The following is a 26,648-nucleotide window of genomic DNA, read 5'->3' as shown; positions in this document are numbered from 1 at the left end:
TATGTGATAAAGCATGAAAATGGCAGCATAACCTAAGTGAAAAAAATTTCCTGGGAGAAGAAAAATTAACATCTTTAAATGTATGGCACAAGAAATGAATTGAATTGACAGAATTATTTATAAGATTTTAAATTCATTTATTGCCTCTGTCAGGAGTTTAATTAAAGCAAAATCTACAGAGTTTTTTTAGCTTGGTTTCAAACAGATTCTTAAGCTGCCTATGTTTATGACCAGCAGTACTGTGGGTAACTAAGAAGCTCATAAAACCAATGATCTGCAGGGAACAGGAAGCATCATCTTCTCCATCTGTGCTGGTTCATGCTTGTTTTCTGTAAAAGTCTCCTTGACTGGAATCCATCTTACCTGAGCTAGCAGTTCACTTAGTGCAAACTTATCAACCAGGCTTCTAATGTGGTCTGCAGAAATAGGCACCTGCAGGCATTGGTTCCACCAGTTGTCTTAGATATACACGGGGAAAGGAGGAAGAAGAACCAGGCTTAATTTTCACAAATTAAAATAGGGTTTGTTTAAAACTTTCTAAATATAAGTGTAGTAGAACACTGGTCTACAAAACTTCCAGAGACTGGCAGTACATTTTAAAGAGCCACATTTGCAGAAACACTTTCTAGTACAGTTAGACTTATTCTTGCAATACCGCAGGACCAGTAGTTATATCAAAACAATTTCATTCAAGCTTTTTCAACTTTGGACCCCTAACAAATTTTCAGAAGTTTTAGATTTTGGAAATTTTGGAAATTCTACATATGTAAAATGTATATAACAACAACAAAAGTAGTTGAAGAATTACTGTATTAAAGAAATAAAACTTCTTTGTACATAGTCTTCTGCATTAAATCAATTGGAATGATGATGAGGATTCTTCTGGCAAACCAAAATGAAGCACAGCCAGTGCATTTTGGTTGCAGATCTTCCCCATCCATAAGACTATTTAATTTTTTAATACTAAAAAATTTATACGAGTTCAATTAGATGATCATACATTTTATTGATATCATAACTGTTTATTTGCTATCTCACAGTTCAGGGATCTTTCTTGGACAGAATTGATGTTTCAGTCCACCATCACAAAATAATGAAAATAATTACTTGTCTTCCTTTAGCTTTTACACAGGAACATGAACTGCAGTACAGTGTACAAGATTTGGAGTGCAGTGACATGCCTCAATCATACCAGAGAAGCATTACTAAAACTAATATTTGAGCACTAACAAGCAGGAATTTGTTTTGCATTAAGCATCATCAACTATCAAATATTCTGGAAAAAAAAAACAAAACTGTAAAGGATTTGATTAAAATAATTTTGCTTAACCAGTTGAACCCTGAGTCAAAATATCTTTATGAATATCTTAATTTTGTGATGAACACTAGAGCCTGTTACAGCCTTTCCTTGCCATTCTAATTTGAGGTCATGAATCAATTCAAGCTTATCACAGTAGCAATTTAATAGGCTTCATTTTCCAGGTGATCTCACTGCTCAAACTAAAAGTAAAATTCACAGTTAAGGCACAATATGAAGAAGAATGCATACTTTAATTTTCATAGCTGCAACTTTCAGGATGAAGTGGTTAAGTTACAGGTTTTCTTTCATTCTAGAGAACTAAAAATACCCAATAACTTTAACTTAGACTAGAGGAAAATTTATGTATTTGCTATGTTTCTTTAGGTACAAGGACTTTCCCAGTGTAAACTGCATTACTTTAATAATTTAGAGATAAATTAGTCTACACTACTGCAATGACAAAAGACATAATTGATATCAGACAGATGACTGCCCTGAATGACCAGAATTGAAAGCAGGATGTTTCTTTAGAGATGCTGAGAGACAAGACACCTTTTCACCTTTTCAGTTCACAACTGGAGTATCTGGAGTCAGGGTATTGGAATAATAACAGGGCATTGATCACCAATGAAACTTTGAGAAATGCAAAACTGAAATGGGATGTCAGGTTTCATCAGGCCCTGTAGTACCCACATGCTCTCATTTTTAGATCCCCTTTATTTTTTTTTCTTACTGCTCCTTTATATTTTCTGACATTATTAAGTTTGTCTGGCATGTCAGTAGGGTGGAAGAAATGTAAGCCTAATTTACAAAAGCACATGGCTAAAATTGCTTTCCTATTATTTACAGACATTTAGATATGGCACTTTAAATTTCAGCAACCCCTGACCCTAAGGGCTGAAAATCAGTGGAAGCTCTCCATCTTAAATTTTCATGGCCACAGGATGACAAATAAAATGAAATACTTAAACTTCAGTACAGGTTTTAAATGACAGATTCTCAGATGTGAGGCCCCATAGAACTGACTGTCCTGCAATCACACTGTGGAACAGACCTCTCTTGGACAGAGTTGGAGCTGTCCAAAACAGTCATGAAATAAGAATGACGAGTACCTGAGCTCATTGTGGACTCTCTGTACTACAAACACATATTCATCTGGAACAGCATTTAGCCAAGAAGTGGGAATTAAATGAACCTGACATAAATAATAAGACCATTTGATTATCATTGTTCCTATGATGGATCACATCAACTATGGAACAACTGGCAAGATGTACTGTGCCCTTGCTCATGTAGTAATGAGCAGCTCTGCATGTGTGGTGCTTTACTGACATTGAGTGCTTGTAGAAACCTTCACCCTTCGTGCTGCTGCTCTTATTCTTTGCCCCTATTATTTGTATACTATTCAAGAGCCCACAGCAATAGAACAGAACCCTGTCACAAATTAATGGGTCTCTACTAACTGGAAATGCCAATGCAAAAATGAATTCAAAGATGTTAATTTTTCAAGCAACATGAATCGCCTGACAGCACTTTATTACAGCAATGTTATTTACTCCTTCCCCCTCCCACAGCTTGAAAAGCTACTGCAATAAACATCAGCCAATTAAGTACATCCAGCATTGCCTTTTTGTTTTCAATTTAAACATAAAATATTTTATTTACAGATGGCTGAGAGCAGCCTGGTCTAATGGAAAACATCCCTGCCCATGGCAGGGGGATTGAAGCTAGATGATCTTTAAGGGTCCTTCCTCAGAGGAGTTATGAGTGCTGCTTTTGTCAGTCACTTTCACATGAATATATATTCAAGGTCTGCATAAACCCAGCTTGGGGCATATGCAGCATTTCTATCTCTAAACTCTACAAAAAACATAGCACAAAGTTTGGCCCATAGTAAAAATTAACAACACGTAGGCAAAGCCAGCATGCAATCAAAAGTATTACAAACTCCTTTGCAAAAAAAGACATGAAAAGCAGTTCAAAATAGTGCTTGATGCTTTTAAAGCATTAGAAGCATGCATCAGTATTAAAACCAAGCTATTCCTAATCATCCTTAGCAAGCGTTCCCCAGATGTGGATATCCTTCATATGTCTATTTGTTTCCCATTTATTGTCTTACAAATAGCCCTCAGCTCTTCAGTTGAATTTCTAAGATGTTCAATAGCAAACCTTCACTAAAATCTTGCCACTTCTCCTATCAGAAGTCACACAGTGTGACCCTGGAATTGCAAAATGACCTCATGACTTAACAAGTATGACAAAGAATATTCCCAATCTCTTTTTCATTTTAAACTTTTCATCAGACAGCAATGGATTTTTATCACAGCCAAGTCTTCTGAAGATAAAGATTCTGCACTTCTCAGTTTGTACTTCACCTTTGAGACAGAATTCCACAGGGAGAAGCTCAGTTATTTAATGGCCAGACTCTCCCAGACTTACTTCTTGTCAAATAGCACAAGCAGTGAAAGAGATTGTGGACAGTGATCTCACTCCAACCAGATGAAGACTACTTTCAAAGTCTGTAAACAAATTTATCGTTCAAAATCAAAGGGCAATTCTCTCCATTAAAATGATCAAAAGCCTCTAGAGTTGGTACAGTTCTTACCACATCTGGTATTTCTCAGCAGTGAGACACACTGACAGTTCCCACTCATAGCCTCAGGATTTTCTTCATAGTAGTAAACAGGAGCACCTGCACATGGTCCTTTTATTACTGGTTATTTGTATATATTCAAAACCCTTCAAAATCTGCTTGCCAGGAACATTTAACCACTTCAGAGAGATAAAGGAGACAAAATCCATACTCTGAAAAGATTCTTGTTTTCTTCTTCAGTACACACATTTTCTTACTTGTAAACAGAACTATATTTGACCTGGTAAAGCTTTCTGTAAAAAAGCCTTCCTCACACTACCACCAAGGGTCCTGAACCTGCTGTAAAAGGAAAAAGTAGATTGTATTTAAGTAATTGTATTACTTTAGAAAGTAGTTTTGATTTCATGCAAAAAGGTTCTTGTGATTTTGAACAAGTCCCTGGGAACTTTGCATTATGTGTCAATCAAGATCAAACAAGACTGAGCGGACAGGTATATAACATATAATATTGAAGGGAGGGGAAAAGTATCAGTTGGGGAAGGCATTCAGACGGGTTAACATTATCCCCTCCAGGTAAATGCCACAATTGCTTTCTCTAGCCAATGAAGACATAAAGGCTCCTCAGAGAGCCATTTAAAGCTAAATATTTGTTTAGATACACTGAATCTCTCTGGAGGACTTCAACTTGTTAACTTCAGAAGCAGCCTGCAGAGATTAGTCTCAAAAAGATCACACTTGCTTTTGTGAACACTCTCCAGCATTTATTTACCTTCCATCAGCAGCTGAAATTCACTACCGAGATGTACTGTCGGGTATACTGTATTTAACTCTGAACACTGTGCTGCACATGGACTGAAGTTCGCCCAGTTGGAGCTTAGCACTCCTGCTAGAATCACTGAAACAGTATCCACAGCACTGCTAGGATGACTGCAGGATTGAACATTTCCCATGAAAGTGCTCTATTTGAAGGCCACCTGCCTGCTGCCATACAAAGGTCTGCTGTGCCCCAGCACCTTCAGAACCCACTCATTGTGCACTCGTGCTGGCACAGCTCCTTCTCTCACTCTGACAGCTCCTTGTATCACTGGACCAGTGGTGGAACTTGTGCTTTTGTGATCAAGATAAACACAAAGAATAAGAATTCTCAACTTTTGAGAGCTACAGTCAACATTTTTTATGATTCTTGCTTAGCAACAAGAAAGGAAAATGGCCTTTTCATGTCATACACAGCACAAAGTTGGATTTTGTGAAAAGACTACAGGAAAAAAAACCATACTGCTGACAAAACTTTTTATCAGGACCATTTTCTAACTTCTCTTGTTCAACTGTATTTCATCAGTTCACTGTGCTTTCCTCCCTGAAAAATGTCCACAATACCTTCAAATTTTATCAAAATACAACTTCTATGATTTCATATAAACCAAAAGAACAATTAGAGATATTTGAAAGTTTTGGTGGAACTCTTCACAAATTATACTTCTGCTATTTTTTTTTTCCACAAGCTACCCTTGTAGCATAAATCAGCCATCCATTTATAAATGTAGAATACAGAAAAGACTCTTAAAATTGACTTCAGCAAAGGTGCGGCAAAGTGAATCACGAATAACACAAATCTTTTGTTAAACACCATTCAGGTTATAATCATAGCCAAAAACATATATGCCAGAGCTAATTTCCAAATTACACCATAAAGTACGGACAGACAGACCGGTACAAACTGGGAGCACAGCATTTCCACAATCTTCTAACAACTCCCGACCCCTAGAAACTTAAAGTTTCCTTTAACCAAAATGAACCTGCAAAGGTTGAGTCAACTTGCAAAGATTGGTAAATACATTTTAGCACTGAAATTGTCTCTTTACCGAACAGAAAAATCACGTTCAGATTTCAGAGGCCATATTGATACAAAGGTGTAATGAACAGAGTACTAAAATACCAGTTATTTTCCAAATGAACAAATTCTTAGAATGTTACATAAACTACCTGCAATGCAGTATGTCAGACAAATACTTTACACTGTGTTATAACCTAAGTAACAGTGTGAGAAATGTTAGCCACCACATGAAATCATTTTTACATAACCCTCAATTATATAAACATCAGAGCATCCTAGTTTCAAAATGCAGTTAACCATGATTCCCTTTCAAAAACACTGCACCTTCAGACAGGAAAAAAAAAGATTCCTGTTTGTTATATTCCAATACCAGGTGTTTTTCTAAGCATTCAGTCAAGAGATTTGCAGCTAAAAATTACAAGCAGTTAATTTTGCTCATACTAATTATATTGTGGTATTAGATTAACAAAAACTATGCACTCTGCCCTTTGGAGAAGTATTCCGTAGAATTCTGCATAATAACAATATTTTAGCTTAAAATGAATCCCAAAGTATGTTGAATAATTAATGGGAACAATTTTTAATTACCGTCAAACTCTACGAATAGGAGAGAAACATTTGTACTTTTTTATTTAATTGTTTATTAAAGAAAAATACAGAATTTTACAGTTTATCTTAAATTTGGAAGCTGCTTAAAGGCAAATAATGATTTCTGAAGAGTTTTTCTTTATTTCCTCAACCCACAAAGAAGGGTATTTTGTACTTCGGCATTATCTGACACATTATCTGAACATCTTTCTAAAGCACAATGATTGCACAGGACAGTTGTATTTCTGAGAATACTCATTTAAGCAAGCACTACAATACCCATTGTTCCTTCTGTTCAACTCAGGAGAACAGAAAAAAATGCAGTATGTTAAGATTTTGCGAAATACATTAAATCATAGCAAAGACAAACAGTTCAAGAAAAGCAGCAATTTTTCTACTTAAAATACACAACTGATAGTGTACAACTGGTAATTTCTAATCTGAACAAAAATATTTCAGTGAATTCTGTGCTGTTTTCTATGTAACAGGCAAAAACAGACAAAACTAAGACTTCTGGAGACAACCAGTATTAGTTTACTGAAAAAGGAATGACATATTTAACCAGTGTACACATTCCCAAATTACACTGCAATCCTTCCCAGCTGATGGCACTTCATGTGAGGAGACTAGGTCTCAAACTCTCTGAAACTGAGTTTAATTTAACGTCATAGTATGTCAAAATGAAGTCTTAGAACACAGAAAGCTCTGTTTACTCCTTTATTTCAAATACTTGCAGCAATTATATCTTAGAATTACTTTGGAGCATTTGGCAGCTGTTTACTTATTTGAGTAATGAATTCCTGAAATTTCCCCTCTACTTGAGATCAATACTTGAGCCAGGTGAAAGCTGTTCCCTTAAATATGGAAATAACTTTAGGGAAGAAAAATCCAAAAACCAGGAAAAACCTCAACTTTTAGCACACAGCAGGAATAATTTCTTTGTAGTAACATCATAAAACAGTTTCCCATTTCATGAAGCAGGCTCAACAATATCCTGTATTTTAGATATCTGTTGATGATGGCTGTGTTTACCCTTGTGAACTGAGTAACACCTATAGAGAAGTCTGTCTTTTTTACAGCAACCATGCAATCAGCCTGTTCTTCTACTAGTCAGGGAAGAATCAGTGCCTGAGTTAGTGTATTTTATTAGGAAAATGAACCTTTATCTCTGTTTAAAAAGAAAAAAAAAATCCTGGGAAGTAATTTTTGCTTGCTTTAAAAAAGTACAATTCACCAGTTGAATTTTGGAGTTCCAAAATAAATAGACTTCTTCTGCACAGCAACATCACCTATTCCCCAGCTTTCAGGAGATGTTATGAACTCCCAACACGATCTCTGGGAATGAGCCTTAGATCTGAGCCATGCTTTAGAAACACATTTCCTAAACAAAGAAAGAAAACAGGATGTATTACTAGCCAAGAAAATACAATGTTCCCTCAATAAACAAATTTAAAGGATAACAGTGCTAAATCAGTATTTAACAGCTTCATAGTAATTCCTCGGACATATCAGAAATAAAGTTTTCATGTTTCCATAGAATTTTATCTTGCCCTTCATTTTCCAAAGAACTCTTTATTTCAAATAAAAGTGCTAGACCTTGAAGTGTAGCCTTTCAAACTTTGCAGTTCCACACTCGAATGCCTCATTTCACTTATAAGCCATAATAATTTCAAGAAGAAAAAACAAAGTTTTGCTTTTCGATAATTATTTTGTTAACTTGAGGTCATTCATGCATTCATTCATTAATTTTTAGTTCTCTCCTTGGTTCAGTGCTTATTGACTTCTAACTTCAGAACCTCAATTGTACTTTTCTTTTAGGAAGGTTCTCCAAATCTCCAAGCATAAGTTAGTCTCATTTTAGCTTAAAAATCCCTTTCAACTTCTTATTTATTACTGTATTGTCTTAAACATAGTCTTTTCAACAAGACATAATAAAAATCACAAGTTTCTAATATTTAGATGCGTTCAATTTTTTTTAGCGTATTTATGCTGCTATTTTTTTCTATGAAATGTAACATTTGAAAAGGAAACCACATCACTAAGTGATGTATTTCTTTAATTAATATATGGAATATTTACTTTTTTACTTCATACTACTACTGCACAAAATAGACTATATTTGATTCCTTATTCAACCTTGCATTAACTTCTAAAACAGAGTAATTCTATTTCTCTCCCAAGCATCCCGTTCCAGGGATGTAGAGTGCTCTCACAAATAAGATTAAGGTACTTGACATCCATTTAAGTTGTTTGCATATTAGAACATAGCTACCCTTTTTTGAACTCCACTTCTCCAGCAAGTGTATCAGGATCAAAATCACTGTATATATTCAACATAATGACTCTTAGAAAATCAATTCAAAAGCACGTTATCAGAAGATCTTACAGATCTGCCAAGACCAGGTACTGAAGAGATCCATAAAACCCACTGGAAGCAAAGCTGTCTCACCAGCAAAGCAGAGAGCTGCCTCCTAACCTTACTACTCTAGATTGGAAGCATCCTATTGTAATGGCCATCATAAAATTCTGAACATTTTAAAGCAGGCCTCAGCTGCATCACATGGAGACAGTAGCTCACCTCACCTCAGTCTGCTTTCATCATTAATAACACACTAGTTTTATTAAAGTTATAGCATACTACTCCCTGAACCATCAAGGATTTAAAATTGAAATCAATACAGGGATTAAGTGCTAAGCCTAGCTCTCAGCTTTCATTTCCCCTGCTCCATGAAATCATATAAGGAAAATGAAAGTCATACTTGAATGCTTTTTTTCAGAAAGCAAGGGAAATTGTACAACAATACAAAACCTCTGAAATCACTAGGGATTACTAAAATTTTATTCCAGTATATCTTATTTTGAAAGTTTTTGAAGACTAAAGTAACTGTTCAATCTGTAGGAACTTTGATATATGAAAAAAAATAAAAAAGAAGGCAAAAAACTAGATTTTGAGATATCAATTAATGATGCTGAACAGAAGATTATACCTAAATTATATATGTTTACTTGTAAACTGAGGAGGGATTTTGGTCTGAGCACTAGGTTTGGTACTAGACACTAGGTTGTATTTTGCTGGTTTTGTTTGGGTTGATTTTGGAGGTTTGTTTTGTTGTGGACTGGTTTGTTTTGTTCGCAGTAAGGGCAACATCACACAGCATTGCCAGAACACCTATGTTAAAAAAAACACATAATCCATGTGTCTAATTTTACATCTGCAGAATAAAGCAGTGATGACAACATTTTGCATCTAGAGACTTTTAATTTACCTGTTTCTTGATTATGTGATGCTGTCTTATACTACTGAATAATTCCTCAATATTTGTAAGAGCTTAGGAGAGGTAAAGCAAATCAGTTGGAGATGTGAATTTAATATGCACAGCTGCAAGTACAATGAACTGTATGGATGCTTTCATCTAGCAGTTAAGCAGTTTTAAATACATTCACTTTAAAGGATTAAGCTACAACTAATTTAAGCCACATAATACAAAATGAAAGCATACTGCTGAGGAAGAGAAACAGCCTAAGTATACTTTAAGCAATTTTACCATTTTGCCTAAGTATTCATCAGTGGTCATGTGAAAATGTGGCTTTAAGTGTGGGTGATGATCTAGTAACTGAAGTAAATTATTATATTTATTATCTGTTTTTAATAGGTTTGGTCATGGGATCATGATGAGAAGAGCATCAGCTGAGAAGCCTGCCTGAGGCAGTATAACTGTGAAATCATAATTCAGGTGTCCTAAGACAGGACAGAAGTCTCCAGTGGAGCAGAGAGACAAACACTTATTTGGTCTTAATTTTCAAAATGTTGTTGATGTAATCAAAGACCTCAGAAATAGGTCTCTGCACTTAAATGGTTTCTTTAACAACTCCAAGAAATTACCCAAACTAATATCAAGCAACTGCTCTTCTCACCATCAGATTCTGTTCTGTGCTCTGCAAGGATTTACTTTATACTCTCTAATCTACACAGCTAAGTGTGCTGATAACACCTCGGGTTTTTTTTTCCTGTGTACCTTCAGTAATGACTGGCAGTCAGAAGGCATAAATGAGACAGATGGACAGATGCATGGATTTCATGCAAAAACCAGAATAGCAGCAAGTCTCCATCAACCATTCATCATGTTTGCAAGCAGGAGTGAAGTTATTCAGTTTTCACTGGATGACTGGATTTTGTAAGTGGCAAGGCCATTTTTACTAGTACTTAGTAGGTAAGAAATGTTCATATCTTTCTATAGTCTGTTCCACTCTCTTCTCAAATGGTTTAAGATTGGACTTCTGTAATTATTTCCCCATTAGTCTAAAAGTATAGCTTTTCAAAAACAAGTCCACACAATCTGCCTGCAGACAGCAGACCATTATCGGTACAATTCAAACCCTGTTTCCATGTATTTCAGGAGGTGATGGGGAAGGACCTTACACCTTCCTGTAACAAAAAGATAAGCTCTTCTCTCTTAGCCAGCCTTGACATTTGAAATCAGGAATTTCTGACAAGAACCCCTTTGTGAGAACAAGAGAGCTATCAGCACGAATCAAAAAGGGGTTTGATTTGGAAGAGACCTTTATGATCACCTAGTTCCAACCCAACTCTTCTGAAAACACACTCTCCAAAGCCCCTGGAGTTCTAAAACTCTTACTTTTTTTAACATATCTGATGAGAAGTGCTGCTAGAACAGCAAGTACTACTGAATTAGATAGAGCAGGGGGGGAAATATAGCTGGCTGTTATTACTGCAGTAGGACGTAATACAGAATTGCTTTTAGAGTGCACATTAAATGCAAAGCTCTGAAGACCAGAAACTTCCAACTTTTTCACAGAACTAAATAAACACCAAACAAAAAACCCAAACCTTTTACACACTACAATGACTGTAGTTTCCAACTACTGGGTAATGCTCCTCCCATCTCAGAAGTCAAAACCTAAAATGTAACACAACCCCATGCGCTATACATTAGACTGAAAGAAAAATAACAAGTGTTAAATACTGGGATTCATACCCAGTAACTTACCTGCTGTCTGTGCAGGGTTTATTCCTATACCATCTAGGAAGAAGGAAAAAAAGAGAAAAAAGAAGATGAAACAGACATATTACAATTTATTACATTAAAGTTGCAGCTTGAAAAACATACCAGCAAGATACAACTACTACGTCAGGTCATCATGCAGCTATTTCCTACAGCCAAAAACATGGGAACTGACAAGAAACCTTCAGCATAGAGAAGTCCAAGCTATGTATTTGGACAAAACTGAATTAGTGGTTTAGTATCATCACTCCATGCATAAGAAATTTAAATAATGCTGCAATATTATTAAATTCAATTTGCAGAATGTAGCGTTTGTGAAACATGAGACAGCATTGATTTTATCAATAAACTTTCAATGAAACTTCAAAACTAAAACTATGAAAAGCATATAAATTATATTCTTACCGTTTGTTATAATGGCACTTGTTGCTGCAGGAACTTTGAACTAAAGGAAATAAAAATAGGACAAAACAGCATAAGAGACACAGTTAAAGTAGAAAATACATGGGTAATATTAAAATTATAATTTTAGCTGGTTCAGGTACAAAAAAGTGAAAAAATAGCTTCTTCAGATTTATAAATATAATTAACTTTATTTAATGGAAATGGATGACTATTTTAGTAGTAATCACACAAATGAAATGGAAATTTTTTTTCTAACTGTTGTGCAAATGTACACCTGAGACATTCACCAGGTAGCTCTAAAGTGTGAAGGGAAAAACCCAACAGATACCACAAACTATAAATGAGTTTTTTTCTAACCAGGGCAAGTATGGTTATGATTTTGGCAAATTTTGAGTTTTCAAGAGATGTCTCAGTAGAAACTTGCTAAGGCTAAGCAGCCAGAATTTAAACATTTCTCTGCCCTGAGGGTTTTAACCACTGAGAGGATAATGCACTTCTAACTAAACAACTAACAACTTTGCCCAATTTTTGATCTTTTCCATATATGTATAATTTAAGGTATTGTGAAAGTGGTTCTTGGATCACAACACGCTGCATAAGTTAATGTTAAGCTATTCAGTTCAAGGAATGAAAAAACATCCACATAACACAAAAGTTATCCATCATTCTTTTTAATGCCAGTTCACAAGGGGCTTCATTCCTGGGGGAAAATTTAACAACCTTTTTTTGCTCTATTTCACAAAGCACTTCATTCTGCCTGGTTTCAAAGAGATGCAAAAAGTTTCAGTGCTGATCCAGAATAGCCTGAGGTCAAACAGCAAAACCCCCACAGATACTCAAAATTCACTAATTAAAAGAATGGTTTGCTAAACGTGAATATTCAAGTCAGCAATGATTCCCTAAATAAATCCCTTTCACAGATGACCCTATCACTGACTAACATTGTGGTTCCATGAGTGGGTGAAGTTAACAGGTTCAATGGCAATCCCCACCAGAAGTGGTACCTCCCTTCCAACATCTCCAACTACTCAGTCACACTCATTTCTGGTACCTCATAGCTGTTTGTTAGGCTTTTCAGTCTAGGTCTCTATGTATGGGTTGTGCTGGCACAGCTGTATTAATACAAAGTAAAAGTAACAGGGAAAACATGGTAAAACCCCCCAATTAAATAATTATCTTTAACAGCAAGCAATATTCTGTATAATGTTCTCTTTGAATAAATTTGTAACAAAACTAATCCACAACCCCCCCAAGGCTGCATTTCCTCTAGTAACTTCTGTCACATTGTGTAACAGTAAGCAACATAAGGAAACTCAAGAAGTCGAGTCTATTATCCTTCCCAACTGTTTTATTACAATTAGAAAGCTCAAACAAAAGAAATTTTCAATAACCCAAAACTTCCCAGGTTTTCCTAAAAAGACAGAGGGAGAATTGCAAGAACAGCTTTTTGGCTGATTTTTTGCCAGTTAAATGAAGAGACGCATCATGCTTCTGAGCACTTGATTTTACTGTTTACACCCAGTGAATCTCTCTTCATCTTTGCATGCTTAATCTGAAACAACATGATATGTCTCTTCTAATGTATTATGTGGGCAATTTAAACACCTAATGATATAGGTGTGAAAGATCAACACACAGAAGCCAAAGAACACACTATCCAGATCTCCTTCCCTTAAGTCAATTTTTTGAATCTATCCCATATGGCTGATCTCAATATCTTCCACAATTAAAAACTCTGTGTCTTCCAAAGTCAGAGATCACTAGAACTGAATGTGAAGAGTTTAAGAGTTTCCTGGATAATTCTGAAGAATTTTCCTGATATTCCACATAAGAAATTTCAATATTAAGTGTCCAATAGCAGTACCTTTTAATTCTCTTCACTGTCACAAATGATTACATCACTAATATGAAATAGCTAATTACAAAAACCAGAAAGCACTTCAATGCCATCTGTGATGCATAAATTGTGCAAGGATCACCAAGTTTAGGATTCTGCAAGTTCTGCCAGGCTGCCACTGAGGCCAGTAAAGCTTGTGACCATCTGTAACACACAGCAGCTCCGTGTGCTGAATTAACTACTGCACTTTTCTCATTAAAAAAGCTTTTGCTTTCAAGAACATGCAAAATGTTAAAAACCATCCTCCTCACTCTCTACTTACTTCTTCTGCAGCAAACTTGAGGACAGCTGTGAAAGGTGTGCTCTCAGGCACGCTTAACCTGAAACCACAACACAAGTAAATACGTGGCTGCCAAAACAAACCAAAAAGCAAGTTCATCTACTGATTGAAACTTCTCTTTTACCAATGGAAGCACTTTTGGCAAAGCCGTGCAAGCACTATTCAAGGGGAGAACAGGTCCCTGGCAGGTGTGAGATGCTTCAAGAGAAGCATTTTTAGCAGAGAATGGGAACACCTTTAAGTTTCAGCAGATGTGACAAGTCTCAGGGGGTGTGGGATTAAACTCCATAGCAATGTCCTTTCCAGGAGGAGAGAACTCGGGCTGAAGCTGTGGCAGGGATAGCTCAGGTGTAACATCAGGAGAAATTTTTCAAGGAAAGGGTTGTCAAACATTGGAACGGGCTGCCCAGGGAGATGGTGGAGTCACAGTCCCTGGAGGTGCTTAAGAAAGGCCCGTAGTGCCACGCTCTGCTTGACAAGGCAGTGATCGGGCAAAGGCTGGACTCAATGATCTCAGCGGTCTTTTCAATTCATTCTTTTGAATAATTCTCTGACTCTGTGGGGTCACGCACAGCAGTGGGGCCAAGCGGGAAAGCCCCGAGCGCAGGGCTGAGCACGGACACGGCCTGTCATCCCACCCGGAGGGAGACAAACGCCGTTCCCGCTGGCAGAATGCCCTGCCGGGATGGCCATTGGACACCACTCGTGGTGCGCCCCGCTTCCACTTCCCCGCCGCCCCACGTAGCGCCGGCACTCACACTTTGTAAGGCAACCGAGGGTCCGAGGTGAGCGTCACTTTAAAGGTGACCTTCGACCTGTGGAGAGAGCAGGGGTTAGGGCAGGGTGCGGCGGGGCGGGGGGCTGCGGGACCCCCGTACGGTCCCTCCTTCCCTCCCTCATTCACTCACATGGTGCTGCCGGGGCTGCCGCCGCTCCCACCGACACGTCAGCGCCGCCCGCAGCACGGGGGCCTTCGCCGGCCTGAGCTGCTCGTAGCGCGCCTGACCACAAATGGAAGATAACATGCCCCGCCGATCCGCTATGAGGCAGGGAATGGCCCTGTTTTTCCTCAGTGCCTCACTGCAGCTGGGAGAAAGAGAGTCTGAGGGGTGGGCAAGGCGCATCAGAGAATGGTAGGGAGATTTTTGAATGAGGCAGTAGCTCCGGCTGTTCCGCAGCTGAGATAGGACCCCGATCCCGGGAGCCGGCGCTTCCGTAGGCGCTGGAGGGAGGTGCCGGCGGGACGGGGAGGGAGCGAGGCTGGGCCGGGCAGGACAGGACGGGACAGGACAGGGCTGCGGTCACATAGGGAGGATGTAGGAGAGGGGAGTTTAGTAACAGGAGGCCACGTCTGGTGTGCTGTGTCCAGTTCTGGACTGCCCAGTGCAAGAGGCAAGGGGGTCCTGGAGAGGTCCAGCGCAGGACCACAGAGACTATGAGGGGTCTGGAGCAACAGAGAGAAGACCTGGGCATGTTCATTCTGGAGAAGTGACTGAGAGGGGATCTCATTAGTTCATATAAATACCCCAAAGATGAGAGCCAAGAGAATGGTGCCAGACTACAGTGGTGCCCAGCGACGGAGTGAGGAGCAATATCCAGGAACTAAAGCATAAGAATTCCATCTCGGCATGAGGAACAACTTCTTTACACTGAGGGTGGCAGAGCACTGGAACAGGCTTCCCAGGGAGATCGTGGAGTCTTTGGTTCTGGAGACATTCAAAACCCACCTGGACACGTTCCTGTGCAATCTGTACTAGGTGCCCCTGCCTTGGCGGGGGTTTGGAGTAGATGATCTCCAGAGGTCCTTTCCAACCATAACAATTTTGTGATCCCGTTTTGTTCTCAAACCAAAATGGTCTGCAGATGCTTGTTGAAGTTATGCAGGCAAAAGTGGATGCAAATATTGATTCCTATCCCATTAATATATAAAACTGTTCACATCTTCCTTGTGATGAAGGAGCTAGAACTGAAGTTTTGTTTGGATAGTAATGGATACTTTTGTGGCAGAAAAACAGCAGGTGCCAGTTTTGTTTGTCTGTGACCTGTGACAAATGTATTCCTCTTTAGTATGGTGGCATGGAACTGCAAAGCAGTTTTTGTCTTTAATACTCATTTGTCTGTTAATACAGATGATGACTGAGTTTTCAACTCTGATAGGTCAATATTATCATTATAGAAGATATTTTGTGAGATTCCCCTTACATTTTCCCCAGTTTCTGCTGTCTGCAGAAAGGACAACATTCACTGCAGATGAAATGCTTGGTGTCACACACTGCTTGCCAAACTGATCATGGCAAAGCACTTTGTTGTGCTCATCTTCGCTGGGGTCTCATTAGGGTTAAGGTAGATGAGATGCTGTAAAAAAGGCAATTGATACATTGAAGTCATTAATTTTTTCCCTATGGGCTGGCTTGTTGCCCAGGCGTGAAATTCAGCTTTTCATCCTTGTACTGTGCTTATATAAACATAGACCAAACTGAAAAAAAAAATAGAAAACCCAAGAAGTTCACTATCAGCTTGTCCAATGGCATTCATATTTCCCAGTATCTCCTGCATTTATGTTACTGTGTCTTTTTTCATAGCTGTATCGAATTCGTGGGTTGTACACATTTTGTAATCCATTAATGATCTCACGGCTTTTTCATCCCCCTGCTTTTAAGAGATCACACCTGAAATTGGAACTAATTAATAGTCATCACTTAGTATTTAACCTTGCATTTAGTGTGGCTAAATGTCATCCTGTATTTATTATTGCCCTTTTCAAAATCAGCTGTTTTTTTATGTATGTATGATGTTATGGCTTTGGTTTATGTAGCTCTTATCTGCAGCTTTCATTAATGTATTGCTGTTTGCTGTTCCAAGGTCATGAATGCAGATGTGAAATATAAGAATCATCTTTTCAGCACTTCATTTCTGGCCTCTCACTATAAGTACTTCCCCTCTGAGGAAATAAGCAGATTCAAATCTTCATGTTGTTGGAGCTGGACTGTGTTTAGTACCCAGATTTACTTGGTTAAATCCAGTTTGAACATATGTGTGCTACAGTGATGAGAAACAGTCTAAATCCAGGCCTGGCTGTCCTGTGTTCTGACCACATGGTCTTGTACTCTGTCAAGCAAAGGAGCCAACACTTGTGACCAGGTAGAGGATCTGTTTGGGAAACTGATTTGGCAAAATCGCAAAATTTCCTTTTAGGTGGTTTAATGTGGTTATCTTCACAAACCACCAACAAAGAAGGACATGAGGAAGCACAGCTAGTTAGCAGTAATATTGTACTGCACCTTAGGTTGGCTTGAGGTGCTGTGGAGCTGTATTCTGAGCAGGCATCAAGAGTTTCGTGGTAGTGCTGACCCCGGCTGGATGCCTGCTGCCCAGGGAAGCTGCTGTTAATCTCCTCCCCAGCTGAGCAGGGGAGGGAAAACTTAATGAAAGGCTCATTGGTTGAGATAAGTGTAGGGAGAGTTCAGTCACCAATTACTGCTATGGGCAGAACAAACTCAGCTTGGGGAAATTGTTTATCAAACCAGAATATGGCAATGAGAAATAAAACTAAAAATCCTCCCCCCAAACCCCTCTCTTCTGGACTGAACTTCACTTCAGAGTTCTCTACCTCTTCCCCTCTATAAAATTCCTGTCACAAATTACTCCAGCATGGGTCCCTCCCAGGGATCACAAGTCCTGCCAGAAAATATACTGTGGCACCTGGAGTACCTCCTCTCACTCCTCTGCTGACCTTGGTGTTTGCAGAGTGGTTTCTTTCACACATTTAATATATGTGTATATATACATACGTATATTTCATACGCATATTCTCAGTTCTCTCTCTGGTGTTTTGTGGTTTGGGTTTTTTTCTTCTCCTTCTTAATTAAGTGGGTTGTCCTAGAGATGCTGATGGGCTGTTGCTGCAGGTCTCAGCTTTGGCCAGCAGCGGGTTCGTCTTGGCTGGCATTGGCTCTGTCAGACATGGGGAAGCTTTTGGCAGCATCTCACAGACATCCCTGTATCCTCTGCCACTACCAAAACCTTGACATGCAAACCCAACACATAGGATCAGGATCGTCTGATGCAGAGTCAGGGATCCAAGTGATTTCATAAAAGGAAGACCTCTTCAGTGCTGCAAATTCAGAATTTTCCTATGCTGTCTCAACCTGTTCAAGAAGCTGGCAGGGTTGATTTTTTTTCACTTCATGAGAATTTACAGCGAGTAGAGAAAGGAGAGTGAGTGTGATTTTTCTTTGTTAGTTGAGAGAGTTAATGGGACTTGTCCTGTCTGCAAATAAGCCAGGGATGGTTTAGAGGACTATATTTCACTAATGGGTCTATATACAACAACATTCTCTTCAACTCCAGAAAAACTGGTTCATTTCCAAGAAAAAAGTCTGCCCTCTTCTCCCTGTGAGTGAAGCCAGAGGAAAAAAAATTAATTCCTTATAAAATTTGTTTTTTTCTACAACCCTTAATTACCCAGACTCAAATATGTTGTGTTATAGCAATGAGACCTAACTTTGACTTTCCTAGCTGTGTAAATGACAAAAGGAATGACAATTTCAGCACTAATTAAACAGTTGGGATCTTTGGCAATATGTAAACACAGTTGTTCAATGGAAAGCTTTTAGGTCAGAAAAATGAGAAAAAAAATTACAAACCAGAAAATAACAATATAGCCCCCTGGATGCTGTGGGTGCTACTGAGATGGTCTAGAATACTTCTGACAACTCTTTGGGCAAGACCTCCTTGTTGTTAATAGCATTGCAAGAGAGAAAATAACTGCAGTAAATAGAAGCTGTTCATCCCACATGCCTACAATTCCACCTAGCTGGGCCTGGTGTAATTGAGCTGAGAAGGAAAATAAACAGAACAACAGCCACAACACAGAGAAGAAAGTACTGGAGAACTGTATTTAAAACAATGTTATTTAGCCTGCTTTTATTTTTTCCTCCTTCATTTCCTATTCTCCCTTACTGTCGTCTCTGTTACAGCTGCATTATAATATATTGCTGAGCATTTAAGTAGAACTGCCCGATGATACAGAACTGGGACCCACAACTTCCTACTCCTTCAACAAGTCAACATGACCAGTTTAGATTCTGGCCATAAAATTAAGCTTAAGTGTTTGTATTTTTGAAAGATTTCTCCCTTGCTTCTGAAGCACACACTGCGACTTAAATCTTCCAATCTTTGTTGCATTTCTATGTTCACGAGTGCGTGCCATATGAAGAATGGCAATTTTTGTGCCCATATGGAGGAAGAGCTTATTGCATAAGTATCTATGCTAAGAACTCTGTGGAAGTATCAAATCTGGAATTTTAAGAAATGCAGTAAAACATCTTCCACCTGCAAAATGTGCTTCTAGCTTGTCAGTTTTGGACTGAATAATGAATGTTTGACTTCCAGGAATCTTTGGTGAAAAAATACTGAATTAAGCCTTTTAGCAGGTACCAGAAAATTAGGTCTTGGCACCAGCATACTTTTCTTCCATGCTTGCAATGAATTAAATAATGAGCATTGCCAAGCAATGTGTTACAGGAGGGAGATGCAGAAGAAACACAGCATTTCTCCAACCAGCCACTTCCATACAGAGCACATGGATAACAGTCTGATCCCTTTAGCCCTTAGGCTGTGATTTCACCAGGGGGATTGAGTAGTTCTACTCCCTTGAAAAAGGAGAGGTCCTGTTTTTTGCCCCCGCTTTTGTCTTGCAGTCTGTTCCTGGCCTCCTGGCTACTGCTTGATCTGTCTGTGTACTTGGGTACAAAGTACCTTACTGTACCAACAGTGAATCAATTAAAATCAGAAGACATGGCTACTGGCTCAGAGCATTGCATCAGCTCAGGGAAAGGTCTGTGCTGACACCGCAGAGGAGGCAGGGACATCTTCCCCTTTTGTCAGCAGGGAATCACAGAATCATAGAATTCTTTAGGTTGGAAAAGACCCTTAGGATCATTGAATCAAATGTTAATTATATTTGGATTTGATGATCTTAAAGGTCTTGAAAATAAGGTTTCCTCTTGATACCCTTTCCTATAGTTGGGGTCCTGGAATCCGTCTTTGGCTGGTACATCCCCTTAACTCTCCTTTGGCTCAGCATGTTGGCGTCTCTTGGCACTCTCCTGATTTTCCCAGGCTCATCAATGGTAACTCTGTGACACATCCCATTTGGCTGCAGAATCCTCCTATGTCAGCAGGAGTCAGCTGTCTTTCTCAAGCAGGTTCTGGTAGGATCCTTCTGTAGGAAGTTCAGCCTTCCAGAAAGGAAGCAGTAGCACTGCATCATCTCTTAAGTTGTTTTTGTTGCAGTTTGTTGCTCCCCAATGATTACAGATTCTATGTTTTATCTTTCTTTTTTTTTTTTTTTTAGATGGAATTGGTGAAACATGCCACATAAATTTAGCCTGTTTAAACTAGCCTGTTGTTACACCCCAGTGAGAAAACTTTAACCTTCTTCAAGCAAGGAGTTTTTACTTTCATGAGCCTGCAGCCTTGTTGTGTCACTGTAAAATATATTTTCTCTGTAAAATATAGGCATGCATAGGGGTTTTAAAAAACATTGTTAAGCCAAAGATAGAGGAAGATTATAATAGTTTAGAAATGCCATGCAAAGTTAATCATCAGACAATTTGACACATCTTCATAATCTTCCTCTAACAAAACAATAATTAAAACCTATTACAGTTCTCTTGTGTCACAAACATTTTACTAAAATAATTCATCAAAATGAGATGATCACATAAAAATGTCATATTAGTCATATAGAAATCATAATCCTAGGTCTCTAGACTCCAGAAATTTTATTTTATGCGTGTGTGTGGTTAAATAGTACAGATAACCACATATCAAAACTAGGATTAATCTTCCAAAGTACCAGCGCTGGATTTTTTTTTTTTTAAATTTCTTTGAAAAACTAGTTATTAAAAAATCTTTATCTTAATCAAAATGATAATTCGAGAATCAAGCAATAGGACAATAGGAAATATACCCAAGTTGTGCCAGGGGAGGTTTAGATCAGACACTTGGAAAAATTTCGTTACCAAAAGGGTTGTCAAACGCTGGAACAGACTCAGGGAAGTGATTGAGTCACCATCCCTAGAGGTGTGTAAAAGATGTGTAGATGTGGCAGTGAGAGACATGGTTTTGTGGTGGACTTGCCAGGGTTAGATTAATGGTTGCACTTGATGATCTTAAAAGTCTTTTCCAACCTAAACAATTCCATGATTCTATGATAATAAGTATTTTTCAGGGTAAAAGTGTCAGGAAGAACAAAATTTGTGTACTCTTTCTCGTATTTGACATTTTTTGTCATGGAATTTGATTTATGTGGTAGGGGCATGACACCGTTACATAGGTACAGTGTGTCCTGTTTCCAAGAATTTGTATGAAATAATTTTCATTCTGAATAATTTTCCAGATGAATATGTTTTTTGGTATCCCAGTCATCTTAAAAGTATTTTGATTTATCTCTCTTTTTTTCATAATGGCAATTATAGATGTTTTTAGTGATGGCAATGCTTTTGTGATATTTTGCTTTTATATGCAGGAAATGGTTTTAAAACGTTTTCCATAAGAGTCATATCCATGTTATAATTGGGCACTAAGAAATAAAATTCCATCTGTTCTTTTGAGACTGTTTGATAAACTGAAGTTATTCAAATCTGAGGGGAGGTCACCCATTCTTCTGGTGAGGAAAGAAAGACATTTTTATGGAAGATATGGATATAAAGAAAGCATACCCAAATCTATATATTTAACCTTTTCACTGCAGTTGTTAACTTTATCAAAATTATTTTTGCTTGATTATGCAATGAGGACAATTATCTTTGGGCTTGATAGAATATTTTATTAACTGTGCTTTGGAGAATTGGGAGGAGATTGTATTTTGTCAACTAGCCACCAGTCTCAGAAAATACATGTACCTTTATTACCTGTCTGCTACAAGCAGCAAATTCTGTGATCTGAGCGTGCTGGTCTGAAATGGCCCAGTATTTATTTCATGTAATTATGCGGATTCTTTTCTCCAGTAAATTGTTCTGTGTGTTGATTTTCTTGTGCCTATCATCAGGCTGTGCCGTTCTCTCATTTAGTCTTACTACTATTATGAGTTACAGTGGGTTGGCTTGCTACTGGAGATAAAATCACCGTATTTACAAGATAATTGAGAGAATTGGACAATACACACAGACATACCGCAGACTCCGACAGTGAAATGTAAGAGTGTGCTGAAGCATAAATTCAGATTAAAAATATTTTTATTGTAGTATCCCTTTTTTTTCCTGTAGAGAATAAATACAAATCTAACCAAGTTGCTTTTGCAATACCACCGGGATGGTTTTCTCATTGTGCTGTTTCATTTCTTAAGCAGGTTGGGCTTTACAGGCAGATTAAAATTGTTAGTAGCATCGTGAAAATTTCAGTGAGAATTTTTCACCCAAAATTTCATCCTTTATGTGCAGCAAGAGTCCTGATTCAGCTCCTACTGCGGTTTAATTATTCATAAAATGCCTAGTCTATTGGATTTTTTAATGTGGAATCCGTATTTTTTATAAACTTTAAATAAATCAGGTTATTCTAGTGACTTCACAGTTAACATTTAACTAAAAAGAGCTACACAGATCCTTGCTGAAGTAAGGAAAAAATCAGGCCAAATTATGTTTCCTTTTTTGAATGTAAAGACTGGTGAAGAGGAGATTAAAGAAGAAATTATTTTCGGATCCAGGAAGTTGTGATTCCAAAAGGCCTAGTACAAGATTTCAACTGTGACCTAGTATATATTCTCTTTATTCAGCCATTTGTTATGAAGATACCTCTTGTATTTTTCCTCTCCATTTTGTTCTCTTTGATGGCAAGGCCAGAAGAGAGTTTATATAATCTGCAAGTAGTATTGCAAGAGGACTGTTTCCTCTGTCATGCAGCTGAGGTTACACAGATCACTAGTTTAGTGTTTGAAGGGATTAGAAGAGAGATTTACAGAAGGTGGTACATCTCTGTGAAAATGAAAGAGAAGTGGAAACCTACGCTGTGTTTGCAAAGGCTGGACTTTTAAATTGCCAAAGCTTTTTTTTTTGCAAAAAAGATAAACACGACCTTTAATTTTCTTCATCTAGAACAGGCCTTTCTAACCTGCTGTGGTTCAGGACACCAGCCTTCAAATTGTGGCTCTGTTTATTAGGATTTGCATTCTAATTTCTTTGGGTACAAAGCCAAGTATTTCTCTGCATGTCGCCTTCCTGTGGGCTTCTTAATTGATTGGAGGTTTAGCTGGAATGTTCTGACCTGGGAAATATGCCTCCTTGTGTGTTGCTTGCTGTAGCACAATGCTGAAGATTTTTATGAAGATTTAAGGTGCTTTTGAGTTAGATGTGGTAAGAAACTTTTTTTTTCCAGACCGTTACCCATAAAACAAAATCAATTCTAATAAGTGCAAAATTATATTGGCATAAGGGATTTTTAAGCTCTGAAGTGTAACACTGTTTAGAAATAATCACAAAACATGCAGAGAACAAAAAATGATCCCTAACTAGAAAATGAAGATCAGAGTCTTGTGCCAAATGAGTTTTGAAGAATATGTAATTAATTTCAGTAACTTTGTGCTTTCCATTGCAGGGGTTTTTATGCAGCATATTATCTTGTTAAAATATCTTCATGCTGTCTCCTAAATGCTACTGTTTAGCAAGGGTTCTGAAAATATATTGACATCTTTAAATCCTCTGCAATAAATTTTAACTGCAAATCCAACACTGCAACTGAATTTGTGGGGTTCAACTGACCAAATCTTGATTCCAACTTTTTAAATGTCTATACCTCAGCTAGTTCCCTCATGTTCCCTTTATATTCAAAGTGAAAAGAAGGTACTTCCAGTGCGTAATTTGTATTGTTTTGAAGTAGTCATTTGAAAATATGATCTGTTTCCTCTAAGTGCCAATTTCTTCCCAAACTGACTGGAGAACCTAGACTGGCTAACTCTCATATCGACATCTGCTTTGTGCAAACAACAGGGTTTGGTGGCATGAATCCCATACCTTGTTCATGCCTCTAAGTTGTTCTGGAACGTCATTATTCAGGCACCTGTTCCAATGTTTCTCTTGTATAACTTCAGGTATCCAGTTGAATTCAACTTGATTTTATGTGGTTCTTTCATTAGAATATGGGGATAAAAGCATAAAAGATAATATCAATCTTTTAAAAACCCCAGCAAAATACCAGTTAACAATCATTCCTTGGCATGAACGTAAAATCACGTTAAGATCTGGAAGGACAAGGAAGGACAAATAGCATTTCAGTGGATAAATATGGTAATGGCTACCATTCTCATGCAAGAGCAAAAGAATAACCACATTTCACATTTCAGGGGCAACTTCAGTTGAGACTTGATGTGATACCTTCATAGAAGAGGGCATCTTTTGTCTGCAGAATGGAACTCTTTATGTCTTCCTCCTATGAAAAGAGAAAACCAGTGTTTTAATGTTGATTTAAATGTTCGCCTAGATGTCTTACCTTCATGCCCTCTGTCCTGAAGACTTGGCTTGTGCTGGGATCAGTTATACCACCACATGGAGTCAGTCTAAGCTATTAAATTTCTATCTGTAGCAGATAATTCTTTTTCCAAAAGCTTCATTGCACCTATTTCCTTCAGCAATTGCTTTGGGAACACTCCCAAAGATAAATCAGGATTCTGGTTGTTAGAAAGGCAGAGTAGTATACAGAGTAGTAAATGGTGGCATAGAACCTAATAAAAGAAATTAAATGGAAAAAAAATGCAAAAGGAAGATTGAATAAACTCATTGGAAAGAAGACATCACAGAATCTCTGAATGACTGAGGTGGAAGGGAACTTCTGGAGGTCATTTTGTCCAATTACTGCTTAAGCAGGGACGCCTAGAGCAAGTGGCAGAGGACCGTGTCTACTTGTCTTCTGAGTGTCTTCAAGGATGAAGATTCCTTATCTCCCTGGACAACCTGTGCCAGTGCTCAGTCACCTTCATGGTGAAAAAGTGTTTCTGCTATTCAGAAAGAACTTCCTGTGTTTCCTTTTGTGCCCATTGCCTCTGGGTCAATAAACCAATTCAAAGGAAATTAGCTGTACAGGAAAGTGATGGCAGAAGACAAAAAATACAAATTAGATTGGAAAAGAAGGGACAAAATTTGAGGGTATCACTCTCTACTGCTCAGAAGAGTGGAACCAAAATGGTAACACCACAAGGACTGTTAATGAAGTAGTAAGATCACTGAAACTACACTGAGCAAGTATGAGATAACATCAAACATTGATAACTTGCAAAATTTACTCAAAACTGATAGAGGAAAAAAAATTCTCTGAATTTTCCTTTTTTTTTCTTCCCCCATAGTTTAATTTTTGATTACATTTTTAATGTCTCTATTTGGACACTTATTTTTTGTTGCAATATAGTAAAAAACTTCTGCCAATATGGTATTGTGTATATTTCCTCTTCTTCTATAGTGAATTAATTTTTTATCCTGAATAACTGCAGCATTACTTATGTTTTCTCTTTGTTTTCTACCTTCTTTTTGCAGTCCAAGCATGTTTTTCCACTTGTCTCTCTGCCTTCACCATGCTGTACACCCTGTGTTCAATCATGTTTGTATTGCACAAATTACCAGTTCTTCACCGTTTCTCACCTTCCATCTGTTTTTCCTTGATATGTAAGCCAAGAGATGACTGCTGCAACACTATCTAGACTTAAATTCATAGTATTATCTGTTACATTAAAATGTGTTGTCCTATGTGTATAATAAATTCCTGGATCTCATTTGTTTTCCTGTACAGAGTAAGCAGTGATGCAGATTCAGGAAATGTATTCCAAGTGAATCACCTGTATGGAGAAGCCAATTGTTGTAGGCTGGGGGAGTTTTTAGAAATTTTTCCCATTATTATGTTAAGCTAGCCGGGGTGGCTCCCATTTTAGCCGTTAAGTGCTCAAGACAAAGGGATGGCTGGGCTGCCCCGATGGCTCCATTACGGAAGGTGGGATGCTGCTTTGTTTTTCGGCGGGTGGGGGGACACTTGCAGCTCGCCGGCCGAACTCAGAGGGAGAGGTTGTTTTTCTCCGTGGTGGGATCAGGCCCCTGCACTCCGACTGCTAAAGCTTCCTGCTTCTGAGAACAACGCTGAGAACCGGGATGCCCATGGTGAGCAAGTTCTTCCCTCACCCTTCTCCCACCTGGGACGGCGCTGCCGCCTCGCTCCCCTGCTCCTGCAGCAGCCGCGACTGAGAGGCTGCCTGCCCTGCTCCATCGGGACTGTGCGGAGGAAGAGGGCATCTGTGACTGGAGAAAGGGACTGAGACTGAGTTTCGTTCTGTTCTGTCACTGTTTTTTTTCTCATAGCTGATGCTGTTTTTGTTTATCTTGTGGATATATCAGTAAAGAACTGTTATTCCAAACCCATACCTTTTGCCTGAAAGTTCCTGAATTTCCAAATTATAGTAAACTGGGAGGGAGGGGATTTTCACTATCCATTTTTTGGAAAAAAAACCAAACTCTTACCTTTTCCTTTTCCTGGCAATACTGTCCCTTTAAACCAGGACACCAATGTAAGTATTGCCTATAAAGAGTTAGTGTCTTTCCTTGGCAATACATCACATTATACCTTCTGTAAAAACGCAGATTTCCAAATACAGATGACCTAGTCTAAAAACTAAAAAATACCACATGGGAAAGCTATACATTATGTAATGAAGTGTATCATGTTAACATCTATCATAATATGTAAAATG

General features: G+C 38.2%; 1 protein-coding gene across 1 annotated transcript; it reads right to left on the bottom strand.

The window, feature by feature from the left end:
* Positions 1-2,797: 2,797 nt before the first annotated feature.
* On the bottom strand, positions 2,798-14,912 carry UFM1 (ubiquitin fold modifier 1). Its single transcript, XM_033052533.2, has 6 exons — positions 14,830-14,912; positions 14,680-14,736; positions 13,904-13,961; positions 11,745-11,784; positions 11,325-11,357; positions 2,798-7,696 (listed from the first exon to the last, which is right to left on the bottom strand). Coding segments are annotated over exons 1-6 (258 nt in total). The 5' UTR covers positions 14,832-14,912; the 3' UTR covers positions 2,798-7,628.
* Between the last annotated feature and the right edge of the window lie 11,736 nt (positions 14,913-26,648).

The sequence above is a fragment of the Catharus ustulatus genome, chromosome 2 (assembly GCF_009819885.2).
Source record: "Catharus ustulatus isolate bCatUst1 chromosome 2, bCatUst1.pri.v2, whole genome shotgun sequence".
NCBI classification, from domain to species: Eukaryota; Metazoa; Chordata; class Aves; order Passeriformes; family Turdidae; genus Catharus; species Catharus ustulatus.
The sequence above is the reverse complement of the archived record's forward strand: the minus strand, read 5'-3'. Positions and strand labels throughout refer to the sequence as shown.

What these genes read in the sequence shown, in the direction of transcription:
- UFM1 (XM_033052533.2), bottom strand. An exon ending in TCAAGTTTGCTGCAGAAGAA is followed by an intron (nt 11,785 to 13,903) that starts GTAAGTAGAGAG and finishes TATTTCCTTTAG; the next exon opens with TTCAAAGTTCCTGCAGCAAC. An exon ending in AAGTGCCATTATAACAAACG is followed by an intron (nt 11,358 to 11,744) that starts GTAAGAATATAA and finishes CCTTCTTCCTAG; the next exon opens with ATGGTATAGGAATAAACCCT.